We start from the raw sequence: 15,668 nt of genomic DNA on the forward strand, positions 1-15,668 counted from the left end.
GGGCAAGTAAAACATCTGATAGGCTAGCACGGCATTTCTATTGGCCAGGATGGACTAAAGACGTAACAAATTATATAAAAGCATGTGCAGAGTGTCAGAAAGTTGGACCAGTGAAGAGAGGAGACAAAGTTCCACTAATACCTTTGCCTGTAGTGGAAGAGCCTTTTTCCAGAATAGCGGTTGATATTGTGGGTCCTGTCGAACGTAGCGCACTGGACATAAATATATTCTGGTAGTGTGCGACTCGCAACCCGGTTCCCAGAAGCCTTTCCCTGAAGAAAACAAATGCAAGTAACATTGTGAGGGCTCTAATACAGCTATTTGCCAGAGTGGGGATCCCAAGAGAAATGTTAACTGACCAGGGTCCAATCTAACAGCAAAATTGATAAGACAGGTGAATAGTTTGTTAGGAATTCGGGGTTTAAGGACCACACCCTATCACCCGCAGACGGATGGGCTAGTGGAGCGATTTAATGCCACCTTAAAACAGATGCTGAGGAAATTTGTTAGCGTGACTGGATCAGATTGGGATCAGTGGCTACCATACCTGTTGTTTGCTTACCGGGAGGTTCCAGGCATCTACTGGATTCTCTCCGTTTGAGCTATTGTATGGTCGGCATGTGCGAGGACCCCTTTCTGTGCTAAAGGAAACCCTAGAGGGAGATAGAGACAGAACTGAGTCACAAAATGTGCTAACTTTTGTCCTTAAGTTGCAGGAAAAATTCGCCAACCTGTCGCAGTTTGTTAAAGCAAATATGGAAAACGCACAAGCCAAGCAGAAAGCGTGGTATGACAAGGCAGTCAGAGACCGAAAACTTACAGTTGGACAGAAGGTACTATTATTATTGCCTACTTCAGAGAGCAGTCTTTTAGCCAAGTGGCAAGGGCCATACACAGTAGTTGCTCAAAAAGGTCCTGTCACTTATGAGATTGATATGCCTGATCACCCTAGGAAATTAAGGCAAACTTTTCATATTAATATGCTGAAGCCATGGCAGGAATATACTAACCCTTCAAGTCAGCTATTCATTCGTAGCGTTCCAGAAGAAGAGGAATCGGAGGAGCAGTACTTGCCATCTTGCAGAGAAGTCCAAGTGGGACCATCATTGGAACATCTTGAAGAGACAAAAAGAGCAGAAGTACAGCGGTTGATTCCAGAGGGTCTGTTTGGATCTTTGCCTGGTAGGACTCCTCTCATACATCATGATATTCGCCTTACATCCCCAGGTCCTGTGAGAACATCCTACTGTAGAATTCCTGCACGCCTACAAGAGGTTTTCCGAGAGGAGCTGGAACAGATGAAAGATTTAGGCATCATCGAACCTTCAGTGAGTGACTGGTGTAGTCCTGTGGTACTCGTTCCTAAAAAGAACGGACAGATGAGATTCTGTGTGGATTACAGTAAGCTTAACGCCATCTCAGCTTTTGATACCTACCCAATGCCTAGAGTGGACGAGCTGGTAGAGCAGCTAGGTCCAGCAAAATATTTAACGACAATTGATCTTTGCAAAGGTTATTGGCAGGTCCCACTCACCGATGAGGCAAAACCACTTACCGCTTTCAGGGCTCCCGGAGGTTTGTACCAGTTCACGGTCATGCCATTTGGGTTGTATGGAGCGGCGAACTTCCAGCGCCTCATGGACAAAGTGCTGCAAGGAGCAGAGAGGTATGCTAGAGCCTACATAGATGATGTGGTAGTATACAGTAAGACTTGGCAGGAGCATCTAAAACACCTGGAGGATGTGTTTGAAAGGTTAAAAACAGCTGGGCTTGTGGTTAACCCTGAAAAAACAGTCATTGCCAAAGAGGAAGTGCAATACCTTGGGTACACCATAGGGGGCGGTTTGATCCGATCCCAAATTGACAAAATGGCCGCTATAAAGGATCGTCCGTGTCCTGGAACAAAGAAGCAGGTCCGGTCATTCCTTGGTTTGGTGGGGTGGTACAGAAGATTTATCCCCAATTTTTCGGATATTGCAGCACCCTCACCGACCTGCTTAAAGGATCTGCACCACGAAACGTCAAATGGACAGAGTCATGTGAAAATGCCTTTCAATCTCTGAAAAAAATATTTTGTAAGAATGTTGTATTGCATTGTCCTGACTTTGCAAAACCTTTTACTTTGCAGGTTGATGCCTCGGGGGAAGGTTTGGGAGCAGCCTTGATGCAGGGAGAGGGTGACGAGAAGAGGCCAATTTTGTTTATTAGTAGGAAGCTGTTTGACCGAGAGAAGAAGTACGCTACCTTAGAGAAAGAAGGATTAGCAATAAAATGGGCTGTAGATAGCCTTAAGTATTATCTACTGTCCAACGAATTTATTGTGGAGAGCGACCACCGAGCATTGCAGTGGATCCAAAAGATGAGGCATTCTAATGCTCGTGTGGCCCGCTGGTATTTGGCTCTCCAGCCATACAGGTTTCAGGTACGTTATGTTGCGGGGAAAAAGAATCTAGTGGCAGATTATTTATCCCGCACATATGACCTGAAATCTTGAGGGGGAGGGTGTGTGGTAATATGCACTACTGGCATTACCATTAATTAAATGAAATTAGTTTAGCGTCCTCTGCTGTGTAAAGAGGGAGGCTTTTGTTTGGAGGAAAAAATGTATAAAGAAAGGAAACTTACCTTTTTTCATTTATATAGTGCAGAAAGACGTCTTTGTTGACGATATTAGCGTCTTTTGGGGAGTGTCACAGCGGGTCTCATGTAGACTGGAGAGACAGCCTTGCCATTGACCGGCCGGGATGGCATTGTCGGTACCCCACTCCTACACGCGTTTCCCGCAACCTCATTAACTCTAAAGGAGTAAAAGAAAGTGCAAAGCGTCGTAGTATTAGTTTACCGCGGTCTAGTAAAGGGATCCCTTATTCGTAGTTGTCTGGGCTGTAGCTCAGGAGAAGGAGGAAAAGAATAGAAAGTGCTTACTTTCACTTTATGGCAGAAGTGCCGTTGGCGTCTCAGAAGCCGGCACAGCTATCTGTAGCGCCGGCAGCTCCATTTTATAGTAATTGTGTGGGAAAGTAGGCGCCGCTTTTACAAGCGTGTTCACGTCATCGCGTACCTCGGGAGGGATGGCGTACAGCGTTTAATTGGTCAGCGTAGGGGCGCCGAATACAAAAGGGAATCGTGGCCTCTAGAGGGGGTTCTTTCTGAATAGATCTTCTTAGAGAAAGGGTATGGCGTTATTTCAGTGCCACTATTCTGAGCGCACGTAAAAAAATATTGAGCGCACGTAAAAAAAGATTGCAAGTGCAAGTGTTGCATTTTGAAGAGAAATTTATTTTGAGCGTACAAAAGCTGAATTTGAGTGAACAAAATTCATTGCTGCGTGCAAAAAATGTATTTCAGTGTTTGCGCTTATCCATATACACACACACAATAGCACCCCCTCTCGCTCAGTTTTTCATTTGCGCTTGCTCGCAATGTGTTGCTTGCGCACAACATTCTCTGCTGCGGCGCTCAACTCTCTGTACACCGTTATAAGTGTGCCACAAAACCAACCAATCACAGACTTGGTTTCAAAAATTCTGATTGGCTCTTACGGTCTCCAATCAGCTCGCTAGCTGCTGCATTCCGGAAACCGGAAACACTGTCCACTCAGCCTCGCTTCTTGCAGATAGAGGGAGTTTTGATTTACTCTGCAGCCAAAGAAGAGATGGCAGAATCAAATAATGGCTCCAATAATACTACACCACAGTATCAGGTGAGTTTAATTTTTTTTGTGTGAATTTAGTAATTTGCTGTCCTTTCTGTTTAATATGCCGTGAAATTGTAGTTACAGATGCAGCTGTAGAGTTTAAGCTAGCCTAATGGGTAATTACCAGCGTAGTTGTCTTACTGAGGCAGTGTATCCCAATCATGCTTTTTAGGGTAATGGTGCAGTTGAGTCAGCAGTAAGAAATCTGGTGTCTTTGCTGCTTAACAACATATCCACAAATCCTTCAGGAGGCCAACAGAGAGTGGGCAGCCGGAGCCTAGAACTCTGACTATCCAGCAAGAGATGACAAGGTGTTAGCTTTTTTTGTGTGTGTGTTTTTTTCTAAATGTTTTGCAATCTTTTCTGTTACAGTTATTTGTTTTATCGATTTATCAACATTGATTTCTAAATTAAAATGTGCTATTAAGGACTGGTGTCATATTTAATAACTTTATTAAACAATAACCCTTATGTTATGCAACACTGCATTTTTTTAAACTCGTGCATTTTCATCACACAGATCATTTCCAGGACATTTCAAATCAAACTTGAGCCGTGGTAAAAAGAGATGTTTTACATCTACTAAACAGCTTGTAAAGGCAGGCAGTAAGACCACAGGCCTCAGTTTTTATTTGCTGTCAAAAAACACATCCTACACTCCTTTGCCAGCTGAGGAGCTTGAACTCCTACAAGCTGGCATGGGGAGACAAACCGTGTCTCTTCCAGAAGATGGTGACCATGCAGAGGTAAGGTTGTATAGTCAGTATTAAAATAAGTCATTGACAGACGCATTTAGCCTGAATCATATGCCACAGTCCATTTAGTGTTCCATTCTGCTTAACTGTGTTTTTAACTAAGATTTCAAGACTTCTGGAAGAAACCTTTCCAAAAATGGAATATCTTTGTGGAGGATGGCTCTTGCATAAGGCAACAGGTTTGTTGTAAATTCAGTTTTTATGTGTGTTTTGGCATTCTTGCGTGCTCATACTGCATTAGAATTATGTAGTTGATACTTTTGCTGCTTGATTGTATGTGCTATCTTTCTGTCAATAAAGGTGGCAGTGGTCGATTAAAGCTCACTGTAATTCCACCTGAAACAGAAGGATATTCTGTCAAAACACTGAAAGCTGTGTCAGGAGGTGGCAAATCCACTTTTTACATTGTACCTCTTCAGGAAACATTAGACACATCTCCTCTACCTCCCGACTCACAGCACTTTTCAAAGATGCCAAAGAAGTTATGTTACCAGTGTAATGAAGTTATGCCTCTGCAGATGCTTGCAGTACACATTAATACGTGCAAAGGAAAATTCTCTCCTGATGAGACTGATGATGAGGTGAGACAATTTTGATGAAGTCAAAATGAGCAATTTTAATTAAATAATATAGTATCACAATTACTGTTTTTTAATTCTGCAGGAATCTGAGTTATGCATTGTGAAAAGCAAATGCAAGGTAAACCTAGCAAATTACTAAAAACCATAGTAACTACAATAAATTTTGTATCAGTAATGATCTTTTTCCCACTATACATAACATGTACCCCCTTTTTGAAATTGTAGGTTATTTGTCCAATATGCACTAAGGACTTTCCTGAAGATGAGATCACAGTCCACGCAAGTCTGTGTGGGGATAGGTAATCTTTTTTCAGCCATTTATGAAAAAATGTTATTCAGTAACAGTCCACGCAAACATATGTATTTTTTTTTTTTTTTACTTTGTTTCGTCAACAGCTTTCAATGCATGGTGCCTGAAGAAAATGACCAAACTACATGCACACCAACTCAAACTTCAGTATGCACAACAGACAGGTAATCTTTGCTCTATTATAGTTCATATACACACTATTATGCAGAACCATTTGTTAAAATTATGTGTAAGATCTTTTAAACAATAGCTGGGTTTTAATTTGATATAAAACATTTTATGATCACACTACTTTAAATTATGGTTAAAGATTGTTGCACAGAACATGCTGCGATAAGTTCTAATCAAGTTTAATGTGGTAGCCTCTTTTAATCTAAAGATGATTATTTTTCTTTGAGAACTTAGGATGTTTTCTACCCTGTTTTTGTTAAGCGTGGAAGATGTATTGCGTTGCCTTGAACAACAAGTCGACACCACAACAGAATTTAAGTTGTGTGTGGACAGAGAAGACCTTCCAGACAGAGGCATTCTCCAGTGGCAGAGAAAAAAATCTGCATCTCCCACCAGTGTTCTTAGGGTGGTTTTCATTGGAGAGGCAGGCGTGGATACAGGAGCACTTAGGAAAGAGTTTTTGAGTGGTGAGTTGCCTATTACCTGTTTTGTCCTAGTGTCAAAAAATAATGGATAACTTAAAAATGCGGATATTTTTTGTATGAAAGACATGATTTCAGGTATTGAAAGCAGATTCTTTGAAGGACCTGAGAACAAGGGCAAAAACCCCAAGTATTCTCTGACCGATCTTGATAATGAAAACTTCAGGTTGGTTACATACGAGCTTTGTGTATTACATTTAATACGCATCCGATATTTTTGTAAATGTTACCTGAAAATGAATTATAATCATTTGTCTTCACAGAACTGTTGGTGAAATAATTGCAGTCAGCCTCGCCCAAGGAGGCCCATCTCCTGCCTTTTTCAAAGAATGGTGCTACAATTTCCTCTGCTCAGGAGAGGTTGATTTCAGCTGTCTGTCTAAGGAGGATGTTGCAGATGTGGAATCTTCCCTGCTCATCAGCAAAGTGAGCACCTGGTTTAGCTCTGGCACATGATATATTATGAGTATGGTGTTTTTAAACACTTTTAACCTTCTGTATTTCCTCTTTCACATTATACATTTCCAGGTTGAAGATGCAGCAGACATGCAGTCTCTTATGTTGTGGGCTGATGAAATTGTCACATGTGGATACACAAACCAGATAAAGATGGATAGTAAGGAAAGCATGATACGGTAAGCGAGAAAAAGTCAGAGAGATCATTAACCCATCCCCAACTAGTTTTTCATTTTGTTTTGTTTTCTTTAAGTGCCATTGTCTTACACTCTACAACAAGACTGATTCCAATGCTACAGCAGCTCAGAAAGGGCATGGAACTGTATGGTCTTGTGAACCTGATGGCTGTAAATCCTGAAGCTTGCCACAGTTTGTTTGTGCCTGGGAAAATCCTCAAAGTAAGTATTAACATAGCAGCTTCAGTCTGATCCGAAGACAGTCCACTTATCTGTACTGTAGTTATCCTGTATTTATTTATTAGTTTTGAATGAACAATATATCTATAATATAATCTACTTTATTTCCTTATTTACAGCCAGACGCTGATTTCATTATGATGAGCTGCCAACCACATTTCAGTGAAAAGGGGACATCTAGGGAGAGAACTGAGAGGAAGATCATAAATTTTTTGCAAGATTTCTTGCAGGAGATTGAAGCATCAGGTACTATATAGTATTAGCTGTATATACCTATAGTATTGTGTATATATACCGTATGCATCTGTTAAATATTTTTGCTTTAACATACAGGGCACTAGGAAGTATTCTTAGTTGTTAATTTAAAACATTGTAATCCAGATTGCTTTTATTTAGAAAAGACTTCAGAAACATTTTCAAACATTACAGATGGAAACACAGGCGGTGCAGGTGGTGAAAAATCAGAGTCTCTTGCTGTCCAGCATGTGCTCCAGTGGATGACCGGCCAGTCCCATGTTCCCATCCTTCCTGATGAAAAGAGACATTTCAAAATAACATGCAAGTTTGACCACGAATGTAAGGAGCGGCTGGGAGATCACTCAATTTGTTACCCAGTTGTGAGCGCATGCACTTGTACTGTGACTTTTCCAGTGCAGCATCTGGACACGTACACAATGTTTAAAACCATAATGAGTGCAGCAGTTAGATATGGTGGTGGATTCCACAGAGTTTAACACATTGTTGTCTTGTAATTTGGAAACTAAATGAGTAAAAATGTTTCTAAACATTAGCTGTTAAGATGTTCGTAGCTGTTTCATGAAAATGATAAGACTTCAAAACTTTGTGTAGGGTCCTACGTTGATAGATATTAAGCAAGTGCTTTGTTTGATTGTCTACTTGTAATCTGAATTGTAATCTGTAATCTTTCAGCAAAGAAATCCAGTATTTGAGAACAAAAGAGCGTTGACTTTCACGTCCATCTTAAGTGTCACTGTTGGTTTGACACCAGTAGCAAGAATTGTATATACAGGTCACGACCGTAAGATTCTGAATGTTCCAAGGGATTAATTGTTCTCTGAAGTCCCTCCAGGGTTTCCTCATCCAGTGGGCATTCAATTTCAGGAACCACAACTGTGCTGTTAGATTCTTCTTGCAGTACAGCACTCTCCCAGTCAATGCCTGGATCCTGAAGCTCCTTCAAATCCACAAACATATATAATAGTCATTATTCCAGAATAGGTACTTTTGGGAGTAATGTTATTTTGTGTAAGCGTTTTTTCCAATAAATACAACAATTTAAAAAGAATGCCTTTGTTTTCATGTTCTTCTTACTGTGATTTACATTAGTGGTAATTGATAGGCAAGAATGTATAAAATCACCAGAAGCATCTCGCAGATGTGCCACAAGTGTTTAATATGTTAATTTCAGAAGAGCAAAAAATTATGATCTGGTACCTCAAGTCTCTCGCCCTCATCCAGCTCTTGTAGATGTCCCATACACCAGAGCTGTTCAGGAGTGAAACCACCTTCTGTCCTGAGGGGATGATTATTCCATCCTCCAACAAAGGTGACAAGATCTGCTCGGAGTCGAGGGACAAAGATGTAGTGGACACCAAAGAGATGAATGACATCTGAAATGTCAAGCAGGCCATCCTCCTCAAGTGAGTGAAGAACATCATGGTACTTGCTAGTGACTGCAATCCAGACATCACGCCAAAGTCGTTCTACTCTGTAAATACATTTGAATTTGGATTTATGGTATTATATGCTTTAAATCAATATCAGAACTGCTACAACAATCTACCCATGCAGTCAATAATAATATAAAAAAAACATCAAAAGACTAACCTCTGATTGTGGACACTCTTTCCAGATATGAAACTCGCTCTCCCTGTTCCTCTTGTGGCAAACATGAAATGTGCAATGTCCAGGTTTTCTACTCCTTGATCTGCCCTAACCCTACGATAAAAATACATTTTTAAGGAAGTTGTCTTTAATGAAACTTGTTGCTAGCATATAAATTTGATCAGGGCATTAAACCTTGATGGCAAGCCGTGAAGCTGGGCTGATCTCAGGAAAAATGAGAATGCAGTTTTTGCCCTGTTGTTAGTTGCTGCATCCAAGTACAGGACCTGCAGTAAAACAAATGGAAAATTAAAGATCTGGTTTCAGATCATGTATAGTTTTCAGTTAATAATGCAGTTCCATAATAAGTGTTCAAGGAACATTGTACGGTTCTATGTTCAAAACCATAATTCAAAGCTTGAGTAGTCTATACATCAATATTGGTAGTACTTATCAAAAATAAAATGGCCTTTTAGTTGAACCTTTTTTTTGTAAAGAACTGATTATAATTTTTTTTTTAAATTGCAAATCGTCCACTATGTTGGCTTGCTGAATAATTGATGTTCATAAAGAAATAACCTAATACAGCTCTCATTTCAAAACTACCAAATATTCTACATAACAGTTTAAATTTTACCTTCCTTGAGTAGCCATCCACTCCACCAAAGATCACAACATTGTACCTGTTTCAGAGGGAAAACAATCTCACTAAGGCTTGATTTGCAGAACATGTAAGACATTGAAAATACATTTTTCAGTATGCAAACTTGCCACTGATTTAAACTGGACACTTGTCAGGTGTGCTGAAAATAATACCAACATTTTTATATGTGAAAGTGGATAAGTTCAATGAGACTTAATATTTTAGTTCCCTTGTCATGATTTTTTTTTTAAGTTTTCAGGAGCACTTGCCATATTATGTGTTGATAGGCTTGTTATCATGGAAAATATCGATATACAAAGTGTAAATAATTGCTCAAGAAAATTTACAATTAACAATATTACTGCTTTTGTTACACATCCTGTAATCCTTTTACTTAATATTACTCTATGAAGTGCTTTTTAAAATATTATAAACACACTGAAAGACCTATCAGATAAGGTTGATTAAAACAGATTTAAAGTATAACGTGCATCTTTCTGCCCAACTTTTATTAGAGCTATATAAGTGGGTATTTTACCTTATTAGCTTGTGATTTGTGTCTATGTGGACAAGGGAGAGAGGGCCTCGCACCGAGTAGCTTCTTCGCACAACACAGCCTAGTTCTGTAATCCGTGTGAAGATCCCAACAGCATCAACTCGATGCATGGAGGCCATCATTCTCCACCACTGAACACGGAGACCCATAGAAACCAAATGTCCTTGAACCATTCGATAGCCAGCATTTGGCATCTGATTTTTGATAGCCGATATGATGTTGTCCAGCTCTTGGTCATTCATTGTGCTGTATGTTCCTCTCACAGACAAGTCAAATTCTTGCATCCTCCTGAAGATTGTTCTTCTTGAAACACCAAGACATTTAGCGATGCAGCTGACTGGCAGCTGAGTGTCCAACAAGTTCTTCAGTTTTTCTCTCTCTAGTACGATTTTGGGGTGGCCAGGTCCCAGACCAACTTCTGTTTCCAGTTCAATAATTCCCACAGAGGTGATGTTAATTTCACACTGAACCAGATGATGAACATTTTGTAGAGCCTCTGTAACCTCTGACAGACCACCTATTTGCTGAGAGAAAGATTCAAACAGAACAAGCTCATGACGAGTCAAGAACTCCAAATAATCCAGATTTAGTGGTTGTTGGTTTAAAGCAGCTTCCAGTTTAGAGAGGAGTCTATGCATCATTTGCTGTCTCAGTATGTCCTGTTAAAAGCAGCAAACATGGACAAGTAGTTAGAAAAATACAATGAAATGACGTATCTCAGACAAAAATAAACAACCCATAAAACGAACTACATGAGGTACATCATTTTGCAAGTTTGCATAGTTTGAAAATTAGCTAACGTCAGTTATCAAACGAATAATAATGTACAAAATGATTTTATATTACTTACATGTGGCCGGGACATGTTGTTTTCGTGCTGCTGTTCAGTATTCGACGACATAAAAGAGAGCTACTCAAATATAATTTGGAGAGTCAGTTGGCATGGTTGTATAATGCAACTACATTATACTACACCAACGATAGTCTTAACAAATAATATATTTTAAAATAAAATAATTAAAGATATTATCCGCAAATTGGGGTTTAATTGAGTTTAGCTGGATTTAGCTACATTTCGGACTGTTTCCGGAATGCAGCAGCTAGCGAGCTGATTGGAGACCGTAAGAGCCAATCAGAATTTTTGAAACCAAGTCTGTGATTGGTTGGTTTTGTGGCACACTTATAACAGTGTACAGAGAGTTGAGCGCTCGCAGCAGAGAATGTTGTGAGCGCAAGCAACACATTGCGAGCAAGCGCAAATGAAAAACTGAGCGAGAGGGGTGCTATTGTGTGTGTGTATATGGATAAGCGCAAACACTGAAATACATTTTTTGCACGCAGCAATGCATTTTGTTCACTCAAATTCAGCTTTTGTACGCTCAAAATAAATTTCTCCTCAAAATGCAACACTTGCACTTGCAATATTTTTTTACGTGCGCTCAGAATAGTGGCACTGAAATAACGCCATAAAAGGTACCTGACAGAACAGCATTACGGCTTGTGCTTTGTTTTTGTAAATATTTTTTTCATATAAATATCTCTTGAATAACTTTGGTGGAGGTATTTATTGGGTTGTGGTTAGTGGTGCACTGTTTATTTTTGTATATACACTTTTTCTATATTTTTGAATATTTTTGGGTGAATCCTGTATTATACACTGTTTGGAGGAGCAGCTTCCTGACTTGGATCACTGTGGAGGAAGACAGCTTCACATTTTGTTTTTGTGTATATATTTGGATTTCATTAGTTTGTGTGTATTTTACTTTTTCTTTTGGGACTTTCAAGTAGCACTGTAAATATTGTATACAGTCATTTCTGGGCTCCATTTGATTGTTTTTGTGTGTCCTTTGCGGCATTGGACTGTGTTTTAATATATAAATTCCGCAGGACATTATTTTTGATTATTTTCTTTAAGTGCACCTGTAAATAAAACCTCACTTTATTTTTCAAAAAACCCAACCCTTTTTGTGTCTGTGTCTCCCTGTCTTACACCATCATCCTGGTCACGCTCGGTCCCACATACTAGACACCTAGAGTGTAGGCTGGTGATTCCAATTCCCACTACACGGGGTGTCACATGACTTAAGACTTTTTTTTATTTATCTCCGTAACCATTGTATAACAAACTCAATCTGTTTTGATTAATTTATATATGTTGTGCATCTATCTAAGTGATGCGTTTGTGAGATGTTTACTTCATTTGTTATTCTTATTTTCTTCTTCTTCTTTCTGGAGTAGGTACACCTCGTCTCCCGTTAGGAGATGAACAGTGTTAAATCATATCTGGATTCACTAGGTCCACACTTCAGGTCATCACCATGGCACTAATCAAATCTTGGAGCCTCAGCTGTCTGTATGCAGGGTCAATGTGAGGCAAATTGTTTAGTGCACAGGGGCCCAGACCCTTTTTGTGATCCTGCCATTCACATAAATTGGGTAATTTATTCTCCTATTAAAAGGTCATAGTGCAGCTGTCTACATTAAAAATGTTTTGTTTATTGCTGCATCTTTTTAATAATAAGCAATAAAAATGAAATTGTTATGACCATTTTATTTTAATTGGTTGTAGAGTTAAATGAAGTACAAAACTGATTAATTTATAGTATATCTGTGTTATTACAGTCAGTGTGGACAGTATCTCTATATTTCAAATTCCTGCATTGTATAAAGTATTACAGTGTGATAAAATCCAAATAAATCAATGTTCTCCAATCCATTTGAATTCACAAAGCCATCAAACCCAATTGCACACATGTAAGGCATTCTGTACTTGTTTTTGAGGAAACAAGAAGCAAAATTTGTGACCATGCAATAATATATTGTGCATATAAAATACCTCTCTTATCACCACAAGATAATACATTGTGTCTTCGATATACACATCTTGTTTAATCAATATATAACTTATGAGCACAATGCAAGATCTTACAAAACCCAAGAGCACCACATACTGTAACAGTGTATTTTAAATTAGATGGTATTGCATTAAAAGTATAACATAATAATTATTGCATTTAAACTAGACAATATCGTGTTTACACGCAATAACAATCCAATGCAAAAAAACTCTAGCATAAGCGGCCACTTTTTCAGAATGTTCATAAGAAATGTAATGTTTTGCTTCATGAGGTAGAAATGTTCAAAACATTTCTGCACTTGTATATTTTCATGAAAGGAGTAGTAATTGGGCTTTAAAAAGTTGGTACGACACTGGAAATATTGCATTGCAAATATAGGTGACTATGTAGAAAGTGATGTAATTTATTTTTGAAATTCTTAATAAATAGAGATAAAAAAGTGCGGAAACTTTTTGAATGTCTCTCGAATGTAAGAATAGTTACATCATATATTTAAAATATTAAAATATGTGCTTTATTTTAAAACTTTGTAGTCTAAATGTTTTTAGTTATAATAGAAATTTGTAAGTTTTTCCTCTGCTGATAGAGGTTCATAAAGGACTAGATCCCTAATAAATAATAAAAAAAAATAAACATAACATCATGTTTGTAATCACTGATCTTGAAATAGTCTAAAATAATATACCACATGCTTAGTTTTGAAATTTCTGCAGTTTGGTATACAGTAATCCCTCCTCGATCTTGGGGGTTGCGTTCCAGAACCCCCTGCGATAGGTGAAAATCCGCGAATTAGAAACCATATGTTTGTATGGTTATTTTTATATATTTTAAGCCCTTAGAAACTCTCCCACACTGTTTATAAATATTCTCCGCACAGTTATACAGTAAACCCTCGTTTATCGTGGTTAATCCGCTCCAGACAGATAAATGAATTTCCACAAAGTAGGATTCTTTATTTATAAATCTAATATTTTCGCAGTTAGAGCATAGAAAACCTGTTTACAACCTTCTAAATATGTTTTATAACATTATTAGAGCCCTCTAGACATGAAATAACACCCTTTAGTTTAAATGTGCTCCATGATAAGACAGAGATGACAGTTCTTTCTCACAATTAAAAGAATGCGAACATATCTTCCTCTTCAAAGGAGTGCACGTCAGGAGCAGAGAATGTTAGAGAGAGAGAGAGAGAGAGAAAAGCAAACAATCAAAAATCAATAGAGCTGTTGGGCTTTTAAGTAAACAAAGCACCGTGATAAAGCGGCCGCAATGAAGGGATCAATGTGAAGGTAGTCTTTCAGCATTTTTTAGAGGAGCGTCCGTATCTTCTAAGCAGCCTCTGTGCAAACAGCCCCTCTGCTCACACCCACTCCATCAGGAGCAGAGAATGTCAGAGAGAGTGAGAGAGACAGAGAAAAGCAAACAATCAAAAATCAATACGGGCTGTTAGAGTTTTAAAGTGTGCAAAGCACCGCGTGGGAAGCATATTGTATATCATTGAGGAGTTTTATTTAATACGTAATACGTTCTCTGATTGGGTAGCTTCACAGCCATCTGCCAATAGCGTCCCTTGTATGAAATCAACTGGGCAAACAAACTGAGGAAGCATGTACCATAAATTAAAAGACCCATTGTCCGCAGATATCCGCAAACCAGCGAAAAATCCGTGATATATATTTAGATATGCTTACATTTAAAATCCGTGATGGAGTGAAGCCGCGAAAGTTGAAGTGCAATATAGCGAGGGATCACTGTATTGGTTAAAGCTTTGGAATTCAGGCCCTGAGGTTGTGGGTTTAGGTTCTGCTACAGAGACTGTGTGATCATGAGCAAGTCACTTGACCTGCCTGTGCCCCAACTGGAAAAGCAAAAGAAATGTAACCAATTGTATCACAAATGTTGTAAGTCACCTTGGATAAAGGTCTTAGGGAAATAAGCAAAATGCAAATGGAAATCTGTCATTTTCAACCATCAGGGAGTGACTCTTAGAGGGCTAAAGAATCAAATATCAAAAATATCATCATAACCATGATCAGCCATGAAGAATTATTTAGACACTCCAATGCCTATATTACCAATCCTATCTTTTTCAAATTTTTATGAAAAGGAGTAACCCCTCATTCCCCAGGGGTCAGTTGAGGTGGCATGCACAACTTCAGGTCCTCTTGACTATTTTGGCTCCAGACACCTATTGCTTTATGCTTTACCATAAGTGTGTGATTACCTGTAGAAAAATATGCTCTACAAATGGACTAAAAATAGGTCTACAGGACAAAAAAGCTTGATGTCTTGCATAGTAAGGCATCAAGACGCATTGAACAGTATATGTGTTTTTCTTTTTGTTTTTTTTTTGTACCAGTGAGTCAAGAAGTGCTGAGCAAAAAAACATAAGTGACTTCAAAACATTCATAAGTAATCCTTATGAAATCATCCATCCATCATTCAACCAACTATATACTAATTAGTGGGTCACAGGGGCTGCTGGAGCCAGTCCCAGCCAACACAGGGCGTAAGGCAGGAAACAAACCCTGGGCAGGGCGCCAGCCCACCACAGAGCGCACACACACACAGGACAATTTAGAATCGCCTATGCACCTAACCTGCATGTCTTTGGACTGTGAGAGGAAACTGGAGTACCCAGAGGAAAAAATAGGATGCATTTTATTAATGCTGTTAATTGGTTAGTACCAATTTTCACTGTCATTGTAGAAATTCCTATCCTACTTGTAAGTCACAGTAGAAATGGTTTCTCTTCTAAAATATTGCAGCATTTTCTTGTGCAGAAAGGAAGAAATTTGTAATGACTCTTTTTACATTTTTTATTACTAGGATTCTTCTAGTGGTGACTGTTGTTTGGTAATGGAACATTGCACATTTATACAAAAAAAAAGCTTTTAC

The 15,668-nt window shown here is 38.8% G+C and overlaps 2 protein-coding genes across 6 annotated transcripts; one reads left to right on the forward strand and one right to left on the reverse strand.

Moving 5' to 3' along the window:
• The first annotated feature begins 3,507 nt into the window (after positions 1-3,507).
• On the forward strand, positions 3,508-8,174 carry LOC120523638 (G2/M phase-specific E3 ubiquitin-protein ligase-like). Of its 5 annotated transcripts, none has more exons than XM_039745140.1 (14): positions 3,508-3,703; positions 4,218-4,443; positions 4,556-4,631; positions 4,872-5,033; positions 5,116-5,151; positions 5,259-5,332; positions 5,430-5,507; positions 5,776-5,981; positions 6,063-6,162; positions 6,260-6,422; positions 6,525-6,631; positions 6,706-6,850; positions 6,988-7,114; positions 7,265-8,174. In XM_039745140.1, exons 2-14 carry the CDS (start codon positions 4,427-4,429, stop codon positions 7,600-7,602), a joined length of 1,629 nt encoding a protein of 542 aa, XP_039601074.1. In that variant the 5' UTR covers positions 3,508-3,703; positions 4,218-4,426; the 3' UTR covers positions 7,603-8,174. The 5 variants fall into 5 exon arrangements, with proteins under 5 accessions (XP_039601074.1, XP_039601072.1, XP_039601076.1 ...); XM_039745139.1 differs by lacking the exon at positions 3,508-3,703 and adding an exon at positions 3,946-4,008; XM_039745138.1 differs by lacking the exon at positions 4,218-4,443.
• Positions 8,175-8,270: 96 nt separating this feature from the next.
• LOC120524449 lies at positions 8,271-10,550 on the reverse strand. Its single transcript, XM_039746301.1, has 5 exons — positions 9,895-10,550; positions 9,351-9,396; positions 8,909-9,000; positions 8,717-8,827; positions 8,271-8,597 (listed from the first exon to the last, which is right to left on the reverse strand). Exons 1-5 carry the CDS (start codon positions 10,548-10,550, stop codon positions 8,294-8,296), a joined length of 1,209 nt encoding a protein of 402 aa, XP_039602235.1. The 3' UTR covers positions 8,271-8,293.
• Between the last annotated feature and the right edge of the window lie 5,118 nt (positions 10,551-15,668).

Source organism: Polypterus senegalus, chromosome 2 (genome assembly GCF_016835505.1).
Source record: "Polypterus senegalus isolate Bchr_013 chromosome 2, ASM1683550v1, whole genome shotgun sequence".
Taxonomy (NCBI): Eukaryota; Metazoa; Chordata; class Cladistia; order Polypteriformes; family Polypteridae; genus Polypterus; species Polypterus senegalus.